At 45.9% G+C, this 12888-nt stretch overlaps 1 protein-coding gene across 1 annotated transcript in view; it reads right to left on the bottom strand.

Annotated features, from left to right (window-relative positions):
* LOC116685760 (circadian-associated transcriptional repressor) overlaps positions 1-12398 on the bottom strand; it is a 38230-nt gene extending 25832 nt beyond the window's left edge. The window contains exons 1-3 of the mRNA XM_032510684.1: positions 12071-12398; positions 8956-9391; positions 3303-3378 (exon numbers count right to left, since the gene is read on the bottom strand). Coding sequence (XP_032366575.1) covers positions 3303-3378; positions 8956-9351 — 472 coding nt within the window. The 5' untranslated portion in view covers positions 9352-9391; positions 12071-12398. The remainder of the gene's footprint in view (positions 1-3302; positions 3379-8955; positions 9392-12070) is intronic.
* Between the last annotated feature and the right edge of the window lie 490 nt (positions 12399-12888).

Here is a 12888-nt window from a genome sequence, read left to right as displayed (position 1 = left end):
GCTGCTTTTCCCGCTGTTTAGTTTGAGTAACGTTATTTTAGGCGGAATCAAAGCTAGCGGTTAGCCAAATTAGCTGTTAGCTTAACTAGCGTCGTTAGCTTTCCGGTGGAGGCTAACAGCAGACCGCTACTGTGGCCCAGATCAGGCAGTGCCGTAAATCCTCGTACATCAGGATTATCATCTGCACATGCACAGGACGCATCGTGTACCGACAGATCCAATGAGACATAACGGGACAACGCCGCGTCCAGCCTGTAGGGGGTCCAATGAGACATAACGGGACAACGCCGCGTCCAGCCTGTAGGGGGTCCAATGAGACATAACGGGACAACGCCGCGTCCAGCCTGTAGGGGGTCCAATGAGACATAACGGACAACGCCGCTCAGCCTGTAGGGGTCCAATGAACATAACGGGACAGCGCCGCGTCCAGCCTGTAGGGGGTCCAATGAGACATAACGGGACAACGCCGCGTCCAGCCTGTAGGGGGTCCAATGAGACATAACGGGACAACGCCGCGTCCAGCCTGTAGGGGGTCCAATGAGACATAACAGGACAACGCAGCGTCCAGCCTGTAGGGGGTCCAATGAGACATAACGGGACAGCGCCGCGTCCAGCCTGTAGGGGGGGCCGAAACGGGAAAACCTACATAGTGTTGCTTTAAATAACCAAAATCAAGAATTTAGTACTTTACTTTTAATACTTAAAGTACATTTTCCTGATGATACTTAGATGCTTTTTACTTGTAACAGAGTATTTCCACAGTGTGGTATTAGTACCTTTATTGAAGTAAAGGACCTGAACACGTCTTCCACCACTGATGATCTCAAACCTCACGAGACAAAGAGGCGAGTCTCGTTGCCAGGATGTATTTAGGAAGGAGTGCAAACAGCCGCTCTGACGCTCCTATCTCCCCGAAATTATAATAAGCACCACAGAGCGTCTTTGATCCACGCTTTCAGTTTAAATGGGACGTTAAATGACCCGTGAGACCTTTGAACCTTGTTTTGTTCGTTCTGCAGCTGTGGTACTCAGTCTTTTCAGACTGGATATTCAGTTTTAATTATTTCTAAATGAACGTATTAAGTGAGAGAAGATTATTTCTTTGAATCACTTAGTGAATCAAAAGAAGCCTTGTATGACTCTCAGATTGTTTTCTAATGAATGCTTTATATTAATTAGATCATTTATAATTATGACACGTATAGATTAACTATCTTCAGTTATCTTATGCAGACTCCACTGGGAATAATGGAAGAATCCGAGGTACATTCAGCAGAATTCAGCACAGGAAACCCACTTTTGGCTTTGTTGTCGAGCTAGAGAAGACAGACAGATACCTGAAGCCTAGGCTGTAACGATTATTTAATAATTGTCTGATCGTACTGTTTTATAAGTAACTATTTTAAATCCCAATCATTGTGCTAACATAAGATCCTAAGTTGTATGACTGTTGATGGTAATGCCAGTTTTTTGTTGATTTAAAGCTATAGTGCGTTATGTAGTTTGTCGCCCCCATGAGGAATTCTGAGTAATGACACCAAAACTGTCGACGCGTCCACGTGATACAAGCCTCCCGTGATCGCGCACAGCACCCCCCCCCTCCTCCACGCAGTTGCTAGTAGCCAAGGAGGACACGGAGAAGAGATCATTATCTTCTGTGTGGGAAAGTCTCCCGGGTGCCACAATCTTTGGAACATAGTTACACAGAGAGAGGTGTGTGGAGCTGATAGTCTTAATTAGCTTTGTAGCAACGGACGTTCATTAATATCAAAACGTCACACAAAAACTACAATGTGTTATGATAAAACACACACACACACACCAAAAATAAATATTTTTAAATTTGACTAAATCACAATTACTTCAGAGACAATTAACTAAATAGAAACATTTTAAATTGTGACAGCGCTACTGAGGCTCTCGTCCTTTGATCATTTTAACCCCCATGTTGTCCTCGGGTCAAATTGACCCATTTTTCTATATTAATGTTCTTTTTAATTCCCCAAAATAACATGATTGATTCCACACAACGCTCTTTGGCAAGTACAAATCTCTACTTTCATTAATTTTGGGGCGTCTTATTCAATTTTATAGCATTTGAAAACAAATGGAAGTGTTGTTGAAATAGTATTGAGTAAAAGTTGACATATTCCAGTCTGTGATTATCCATCAACATCCATTCCTTTAATTTTAGTCTCAATAATTCCTAATTTCTGCTTTTCTAACTCCAACATTAGGTATAATTTCCTATAAATGAGGTTTATTGACCATAAATTCCAAAAATAACTAAACTAAAGTTAATAAGTTAGTGTTACGTAGTGTTGAAAATTTTGAAAAATGACAAATATTGAAAAAAAGTGTCAAAAGTGATGGAAAAAAAAAAAGGGACAAAAACATAAGAAAAAGTTAAAACATCGATAAAAAGCATCAACAATTGTTGATTTTCAATTTTGACTGGAAGACAACACGAGGGTTAACTCGCAGAACACGGGAGTTGCTGCTCCACCGCTGCCTCCATCGGTTAGTTGTGTTAGTTAATGGTACTGTATGACTTTGGTGGTTTTAAAGGGTTAAGAACTAAGTGTTGGACTGACTAACTTCACACAGCAGTAAAATCTTCTCCATGCTGTCTGGGTCTGATTAACATCCAGTGAAATGCTTCTATAATCCCCCCCCCCCATCAACCATCCTCACCATGTGTTTATCTCGAGCAGATTGATCTGCACAGAAAGTGTCTATTAACCCTCGTGTTGTCTTCCCGTAAAAATTGAAAATCAACACTTTTATTGGCGCTTTTAAATCAATGTTTTTAACTTTTTCTTACGTTTTTGTCCCTTTTGTCAATGGTTGTCTCTTTTTGTAACACTAACTTCTTAACTTTAGTTTTACAGCTATTTTTGGAATTTATGGTCAATAAAACTCATTTATAGGAAATTATACCTAATGTTTGAGTTAGAAAAGCAGAAATTAGGAATTATTGAGACTAAAATTAAAGGAATGGATGTTGATGGATAATCACAGACTGGAATATGTCAACTTTTACTCAATACTATTTCAACAACACTTCAATTTGTTTCTCCAAATGCTATAAAATTGAATAAGACGCCCCAAAATTAATGAAAGTAGAGATGTGTACTTGCCAAAGAGCGTTTGGTGGAATCAGTCATGTTATTAGAACATTATATAAAGAACATTGATATAGGACAACGGGTCAATTTGACCCGAGGACAACATGAGGGTTAAATTACCTGCAGAGTGCTACACACAGCAAGGCATTGTGGGAGCTGGGATTAGACACTTACGTTCGGAGTACCTTCCGGCTCTCAGGCCCCGCAAGATGGCCGACAGAGGCTGGACGTAGCAGCGCAGCTCCACGCACTGTGGGACAGATCAGAGATAAGGGGGTTAGCCGTCATGCCATCGGTGCTGCAGCGAGCTCACTGCTTTTTAGTCTCGCTCTATCTCCACAGTGCTGTGGTGTAAATTCTGGCTTCACCACAGATGCATTCTGGGATGGGAGAAAGAAAAAAAAAAAACTGCTCTGGGTTGTGTGCATTTCTTTAATCCAATCACAACAGACTTGGGCGGCGCTGAGTCCAGACGCAGCGAAGGGTGGCTCTGCTAAATAGTCCCGGGGAGGAAGTTGTTCTGGTGGAACATTTGTGAGGTGTGGACCTCCGTGTGGTACGTATTTATTTTGTTTCTAGAAATGTGGCTTTTTGTCTTGTATAACCTGTGTGTTATTTATGTTACATGCTGCTGCACATAATAAAGACTCCATAAACCTTGAACCCCCCGCTAAAGAAAACGTCACATTAAATGAAGTTAACTTGACACAATACAGAAACGTGAGCTATTTAAATTAGCTGGGTAAGTGGTTAAACCTCTCGGCTCTTGCCAGTGTATCGCTGTGCGGACTTCGTCCACAGAAATCCCTCCGATCGGTCCCAAAACGTCCCAGTCAGAGAGGAAATGCCCTAAACATAGTCTTTTATAAATCTTTACAGTGATTCCCCACAAGAACCAAGCACGCCTGCCCGTTTGTCACGATCCAAATTTTCTTCTTTTAAATTATGCTACCGACTCTTGCTTCTTTGCTCTAATTACACATTCAACTTAATTTTTAACGTCACTTACACCGCAATATTGTTTCTCGTATCATGGCAACCGCACTTTAAAACTCCTTTTGTTTGACGGCATTTTACTTACTCAGTCTACCATATTTTCATTGTCTATTTCTTGCCTTGTATTTCTTTCGTGCTTACTTGTTTGTGTGTTATTGTTTTGTTTTTTGTTTTTTTGCTGTTGCTGCTATGCTGCTTCTGTAACGACAGAATTTCCCCGTCGTGGGATAAATAAAGTATAATCTAATCTAATTCAAAACTTTCCATTTTCAGCGTCTAGCTCAAAGTTTGTTGTTGTTTTCCAAGGCAAACAGAGTTTGAGAACGGCAACACACACACACAGGGGAAGATGAAGGACTAAAAGCTTTGTAATAACTACTTGCCTTGCTTAGTGATTTCATAAAATAAGTCACATAATCACATAATAGTGAGTGAGTGTGTGTGTGTGTGTGTGTGTGTGTGTGTGTGTGTGTGTGTGTGTGTGTGTGTGTGTGTGTGTGTGTGTGTGTGTGTGTGTGTGTGTGTGTGTGTGTGTGTGTGTGTGTGCGTGCTCTAACACTGTTTGGCTGCACATCATTTCCAGCTTATCTGAATTGCTTAATTTTCAAACGGGCTTATTGATTTACTAATGCTAAGTGAGTGGTGATAACCCGTTAACAAGCGCCCCCGTTTGATGCCATTAGCTCGGTGTTAACACGGAAAGTAAATGGCCCCAGGCGCGTCAACGAGAGGCGGCCATTAACAGCTGACAGGAGCTGACAGAGAAACTGATCACAATCAACAGCGTGTGTGCAGCCTTCGTAGACACGCGAGACCCAGCAGCACCAGCACGAGACCCAGCAGCACCAGCGAACTGGACAACTGGGCCCCATCAGATCCTCTTACATGGTTCGGTATCAGCAGGCTAGCGTGTGAAGCCTCCCTGCAGCTACGCCCTCATCTCGAGCTGTAGTTACTTTTCAGGGTGCATCTTATCTCTAGTAGTAGTTTTGGCGCTGTGGAAGACGGCTGCCTCTCCAGTAGCTCTCCAGTTTTTAGCTCTTTTTACTTATTTAAACCTCTTTTTGTATCTCTTTTTAACTCTTCTTGCGAAGATAGTGTGTTTCTATATATCCTATGGATATTTCCAATCGTATAATTCAACCAGGAGCAGCTTTCTCACTTACTCAAGAGGAATTGCTGGCTCTGCACACAAAGGGACGCGCCGGGACACGGCACCCTATCGACGGAGCTGGAGGAGACCCAGGGGCTGAAGGCGGGGCGAAGCTAAAGGCCGAGCTAGCGGAGAATCGGAGGCGCTACAAGCGTCGATTCCCTCCGTTATCATGGGGAACGTGAACTCGCTGCCGAACAAGATCGACGAGCTGTCCGCGCTGAACAACCAGCGGACTTACCGTGAGACCAGCTTGTTCATCTTTACGGAGACATGGCTAAACCACCTCGTACCAGATGCTAACGTGGACCTGCTTGGATTCACTGCCGTGAGAGCCGACAGAGACACACAGGCAAGTGGAAAAAGCAAAGGTGGGGGACTCATCATGTATGTCAACGACCGCTGGTGTAACCCAGGACATGTCTCCGTAAAGACAGCCTCATGTTGCCGGGACCTCGAGCTGCTAGCCGTTAGCATGAGGCCATATTATTTACCCAGGGAGTTTAGCCATGTGGTTACTCTCTGTGTTTACATCCCTCCGAGAGCGGACGCAGCCGCTGCCTGTGAGAAGATTCACTCCGTCACAGCAGCGCTGCAGACACAGCACCCTGAGGCCTTCATGATCATCTCTGGGACTTTAACCATGTACTTTGGACTCTACTTTGGCTGTTTTTCACCAGGTTGGACTGTCCGACCAGAAACAACAGGACAATTGATCTCCTGTATGCTAATGTGGGGATGCATAAAGAGCGACTCCCTCCCCCCACTGGGGAAGTCTGATCACACACCTGGTCATCTACAGCCACTGTACACCCCCCTGGTCCAAAAACAGCCGTGACAACTCGCACCAGCAGGAGGTGGTCCCCTGAGATGGAAAGTGCCCTGAGAGACTGTTTCAACACCACAGACTGGGATGTGCTGATCGACCCGCATGGTGAGGACATAGAGGGGATGACACACTGTCTGACGGACTACCTGAACTTTTGTGCAGACGTGGTCTCCCCTATCAAGACCGTCCGATGTTACCCTAACAACAAGCCATGGGTAACACAGGAGGTTAAGGCTGTCCTCAACAGGAAGAAGGCTGCCTTCAGGAGCAGGGACAGGGAGGCCATGAAGGCAGCACAGCGGGAGGTGAAACACTGTGTGAGGGAAGCTAAGGACAGCTACAGGAGGAAGGTGGAGCAGAAGCTGAGGGAAAACAACATGAGGGAGGTCTGGGAAGGTGTGAGGACCATCACAGGTCACAACACAAAGACCAGAACTACAGGGGGGACAATGGAGAGGGCCAAGGAGCTGAATAACTTTTTCAACAGGTTTAACCAGCCCTTGCCCCCCCCACCCCCACCCTCACCGCAGCAATGTTCCCTTCCCTCCACACACCTCCCCCCTGACACCACCACATCCCAGTCTACACACCTCCCCCCCAACACCGCAATACCCCCCTCTTCACACCTCCCCCCCAACACCGCAATACCCCCCTCTTCACACCTCCCCCCCAACACCACAATACCCCCCTACTCCTCAATACAACCCCCGCCCCACATCACCACAGACCAAGTCAGAGGACAGCTAAGGAGGCTCCGGCCCAGGAAAGCAGCAGGCCCGGATAAAGTGTGTCCGAGACTGCTGAAGACCTGCGCAGCAGAACTGGGGGAGCCGCTCCAACGGATCTTCAACCTTAGCCTGCAGCTAGGGAGAGTGCCCACCCTTTGGAAGACATCCTGCATCGTTCCAGTTCCCAAGAAGAACAGGCCCAGCGAGCTGAATGACTTCCGACCGGTGGCACTCACTTCACACCTGATGAAGACGTTGGAGCGGCTCTTCCTCTGCCTCCTCAGACCTCAGGTACAGCACGCCCAGGACCGCCTACAGTTTGCGTACCAGCCAGACGTTGGTGTGGAGGACGCCATCCTCTACCTGCTACACCGGGTCCACTCCCATCTGGATAAGGGGAATGGCACAGTGAGGGTCCTCTTCTTGGACTTCTCCAGTGCCTTTAATACCATTCGCCCCCCTATACTCCAGACAAATTGATCAGGATGGGAGTGGACCCTATCTGGTGGACTGGATCAGAGACTACCTCACCGACAGGCCACAACGTAAGGCTAAAGGACATCATGTCTGACACTGTGGTCAGCAGCAATGGAGCCCCAGGGCACAGTGGGCCCTCTTCTCTTCACCCTGTACACCTCGGACTTCTGCTACAACTCGGAGCTGTGTCACATACAGAAGTACGCAGATGACACAGCCATCGTTGGGTGTATTAGCGGTGACAGGGAGGAGGAGTATCGGAGTCTGGTGGGGGACTTTGCTCTTGGTGTCGCACTAACTGCTACAAGTCAACACTCTAAGCGAAGGAGCTGGTCAATTGACTTTGGAGGTCCAGACCAAGAACACGACCGGTCCTGCTAGAGGGAGTTGAGGTGGAGGCAGTTCAGTCGTACAATACCTCGGGCTGTGTGGGACAGCAAACTGACTGGACAAAACAGCAGCCACCTGTACAGGAAGACACAGAGCCGGCTGTACTTCCTGAGGAGGCTGCGCTCCTTTAACATCTGCAGCAAATGCTGTGGATGTTCTACCAGTCTGTGGTCACCAGTGTCCTCTTCTACACTGTGTGTGCTGGGGGGGCAGCATATCAAAGAAGGACACCCACAGGCTGGATAAAATGATCAGGCGGGCCGGCTCTGTGGTCGGCATGAAGCTGGACTCACTGTGACGGTGGCAGAGAGGAGGACATTGGACAAACTGCGGGACATTACTGACAATGCCAGCCACCCCCTGCACACCGTTCAGCAACCAGAGGAGCCGGTTCAGTGGAAGGCTGCTCCTCCCAAGTGCCGGACCAACAGACTCAAGGACTCCTTTGTCCCTCATGCCATCCGACTATACAACTCTCATAGGGGGGAGGAGGAAATAGGGCGAGAGGGACAAATACATACATATATACATAACATACCTACATACATACATACATACATACATACATACATACATACATACATACATACATCATACAACCACACATACATACATACATGCACACCTGGATAAATTCACACCTGGTCAATTTATTATATATCATTTTTAACATGGACTAAACACTGACACTTTAATAATAATTTATGGTCTTTTCTTGTTTATTGAAAAATGTTCTTATAGTTGTTATAATTTTTATGGTATTTTGTTGATTTTGTTGTCTTTATACTGTCTTTTTATCTATTTTTATTTCTTTGTTCTTGCTAAAAATGCTGCTGGAACTTCAATTTCCTGCGGGAGTCATCCAAAGGATCAATAAGAGAAGTTAAGTCTAAGTCTAGTCTAAGTCTAGATTCCTTTTTCCTCCACCTTCCCAGTGCTTCTTACATCTCTGCCATGATTTCAAGGATTACAGGTTTGCCAACATCAGGGCAGATAGCACCTTGTGGCCTCCAGTGGTTTACTGCAGATCAGAAGTACCCTGACATCCGGGGCATGTCAGGCTTTGCCCCCCCACCTTCTGCTACCTGTTAGTTACCATTCCTAAATCCCCTCAGTGCCATTCAACAAGTTCCCTGACGGCAAAAAAGGAAACTGTCGCAATACTATGCTGTTCTATCGGTTCCCCTCCCCTAAAAGACATTAGCCCTCAGTGAGACAGTTTTCGAATAACTGTGCAGAAGAGAAACATCTCACCTTCTGGGAGAATAGTTCATTTTTTGAGTCTGGCTGAGTCTTTTCACAGAGTCGGTCCGAACCAGCGCTGTGGGCTCTCTTCCTAGTCGAGTGGTGCTTTGACTCCACAGAGAGCTGCTCACAAACAGACGTAAATCCCTGAAGTGGAGTGGGCGCTGGAGAGTCAGCCTCGACCCCACGGCGGCCTTCATCTGTCCAGTCACAGTACTCCCTCCTCCTCCTCCTCCTCTGCTGGGAGGGGGAGCAGCTTTTAGGGGACTCTCTTAAAGAGGAGGTGGATGATGGAGGCAACGGCGACTCCTCTGCATGCGGAGGACTTGATCTTTTCAAGCCGTCGTAGTCCTCCTCATCGCTGGCGAGCCAGTCGATGGAGTAATCCGAGTCTGAGGTGGACATGTTGGAGCTGGACTCTCAGCCGGCAGAGAGCATCACGGACCTGCCGGGCACAGACACACAGACACACACACACACAGACAGACACACACACACACACACACACACACACTTTCAATGTGTGCGACTCGTGTTTCTTTGCAGTGCGTTTTCTGTGAAATGTGTGAAAAGTGATGCACAAGACATCTGGAATATTTGCATATGATGCACTTGTGCAGCATGAAAAACATCTTGTGTTGACTATTTTGCTCATTTCATTTTAATAAAGACCTGGAACAAGATGATATAGAATATAAATCATGCCGCAGGGTTTCCCTGAAAGGTTTTAAGGGCCCGGGGGCAAGTGTCTTATGATGGCAGCATTAATGGAGAGCTAAATAGTTTCTGTGATAGCAGAAGCATGGACAAAAATAGCAAAATAGAGAATTTAAAAAAGCCATAAGACAGATTTCATAGAACCCTACATTAAATCAGCGCTAGACGCTAACTGGAGGGGGAAAAAAAAAAAACGTGACTTATGTTTCTGCGGAGGCTCCACTCAGAGCTTTAGCTGTAGCCTATGCAAGTGGCCTGAAGTTTATAAGTGTGCATCCATCTAATAGCAGGGCCTGTGTGTGTGTGTGTGTGTGTGTGTGTGTGTGTGTGTGTGTGTGTGTGTGTGTGTGGTAGAGCGAGAGAGACTGACTAGCTTCGAAGTGACTACTGACTCTAGAGTCCTAGCGAGAGAAACAAAGTGTCTCCCCTGCTCTTTCTGACCAGTGTAACGTCAACCGCATATTATATCTATGAAGTTTTGAATAACCAACACCACACGTGAAACCACTTTATCGGCATTGCCGTGACTCACCGGGACTTCAGCGTAACTGCAGAGCCGACGTAGTTCGCTCCGTCCGCACCTCTGCGTGGGTGCGTGCGTCTGCCAATATGCAGAGAGGACAGATAAGCTTGCGATTACGCGCTCTCAGGTACCGAAATATAATTAATTTTTCCGATACTCCATAGGATCAGAGTATGTCGTTCGGTGCTGTTAAAGTATTGACGTTTGGTGCCCAGCCCTACCGACCACGGTGGGAAATCTAAAGCAGGAAAAGTTAACCCTCTCCATGATTTTATGACATTTATGGAGTTGGAAAACCTAGAAATGACTCGGGGGGGGGGGATGCAACGCTACCAAGCCACGATGTTGTGGCATTACATTACATTTTTCGAGAGGTGTATGTCAGGCTACGGCTTAGAGTCCGTTTCTCCGCGTATATACGTACGTACCCACGACGTAGATTTAACACAGAAGTATGAATCACGCTTAAGTATCCAATGGAGCCGCAGCGCTGTCACTAGTTTTAAAAACATCTTAAAAATACATTAAAAACTATTTCCCCAGTGGCTCAGCCCTGGTGGCACCCTGTGCTTTTAGAGTGGAGAGAGATGATTAAACAACATTAAAATTACTTAATGAGAAGACTTAAAGTTTAAGAGGATAAGGAGAAATGTAGGCTCTAAAGCAGTTATTAAAACGGTTGCAGACTCAGCTTTAATTTAAAGACCAAATATAACTGAACAGTTAAATAAATGAAATGTGACAAAAGATTAACAGAAAACTTGATGGACTCTTTGGTGGATTGACCCTTGTGTTGTCCTCCCGGGTCGAAAACAGACAAATATTTGACATTTTTGTCCCTTTTTGTTAGTTTTCACTAACCCACCACCTTACTACCACTAGTTTTACACTACTTTTTGTAATTCATGGTCAATAACCCTCATTTATATAGAATTATATCTAATATTTGAGTTAAAAAAGCAGAAATTGTGAATTATTTTGACTAATAGTTAAGATGAGAGGAAGGAGGTGATCAGTTGTATTTGCAAAGAGCGTTGGAAGGAAACCAATCCATTTTTTTGTGATAATTGGGTTAAAAACTAACCCATATGTCAGATATAGACATTTTTTAAAGGGGTCAAATTTGACCCGAGGACAAGAGGAGGGTTACATTCCCAGTGCAGCCAGTAGACATGAAGCCTGGATCCTGCAGAAACTAACCTTTGCAGACCAACAACCCCCCCCGCCTATCCTTCCTCATCCCTCTTCCAAATGGGCAGCCTGTCAAACATTATGTAATTAAACACATCCCGACACATGGCTCTGGGTCAGTTCACATGCACACGCGCTGCCGATACAAGTGACAGGGTCCGTCATGTAGATCCACACACACAACACATGGAGACACATTTATACATTTAAAAACATAACTGATAGAAAGCTGCAGAAACTCCAACCAGCAGAGGACACTAAAGCTGCAAAGATTAGTCCGCAACTATAAAATTTAATCGCCAACTATTTTAATTATCGATGAAACGGTTTGAGTTGTTTTCAAAAAGGAGGGTGATTTAAAAAAAAAAATCGTGTTACAAGTGAATATTTTCTGGCTTTTTCTTCATCTCTCTATGTATAAACAACCACATTTGAGGACTTTTTTTTTCTCCCTTATTCAGAGAAAATAACCGACCGATTGATTAATCGACAATGAAAAGAATCGAAAAGAATCGTTATTACAGCCCCAGCTCAGGAGGACGCATATGAACCTGACCTGTGTGTCCCGCGTGGTGCAAAGCTGCAGTTATCAAACACCACCCCCCCATCCCCATCCCCTTATCTAATGAACCCAGGTGAGTGGTAGGAGCGCGTGTCTGTCTGCACGAGCAGCACAAACCCCCCGTCACTTACCAGAAGTGAACCGTGTCTTCCCCGTCCCGGCTCGGTGAGTGACGGACATGCAGCGGACGGTGCACGCGCTGACGGACCGAGCTCACTCCCGGTGGAGCGAGACCATGAGACCAGCAGACGAAGAGAGGAAGAGAGGCTACGGGACGCCGAAAACGTGGACGTCCCGTAGAAGGCGGGCGGGCGGGAGCTCCGTGCAGCCCGTGCAGCCCGTGCAGCCTCTCCCTGGGCAACGTGTCCGCGAGGGGCGGGGCACCCCCCCCCCCTCTCCTCCCTGCGTCGGTCTGGAGCTCCTCTCCGCCCATGACTGGGTCTCACAACAACACATGCACCGAGGAAAATAGCCTCTTTCTTAAATCTCACAGGTCAAACTACGACAAGACCACATCACACACACTTACACAACACAAAAAAAAAACACCACACACGGTAAATCTGAAGCTGCGGAAAATAATAAGACAACCCGTTTGAAGTACACACGTTTGCCGTCATGACGAGACATGTCAACCGCAAAATACAGCGACAACACGAGTCGTGTCTCACGGGCACTTAAGCTCATCCTTGGATAAGGATATACACACTGCAGCAGGACGAGTGGGGGGGGGGGGGGGGCTAAATTAACGCTGCGTTGAATAACCTTCTGGATATGTCCGTTTTTGGACCAATTTCTCAATTTTTTTGTGTTTCAGTGACTGAAGGGAACGACAATTTTTACTTTAGTTTACTTTATTTGAACATGTAAAAAAAAACCATTAAAATAAAATATTTATATACATGCATTCATGCATACATACCTAATTAAAATGACAGGTAAACAAGGT

This window comes from Etheostoma spectabile, unplaced genomic scaffold (genome assembly GCF_008692095.1).
Source record: "Etheostoma spectabile isolate EspeVRDwgs_2016 unplaced genomic scaffold, UIUC_Espe_1.0 scaffold270, whole genome shotgun sequence".
NCBI lineage: Eukaryota > Metazoa > Chordata > Actinopteri > Perciformes > Percidae > Etheostoma > Etheostoma spectabile.
This window is presented reverse-complemented; position numbering and strand designations above follow the sequence as displayed.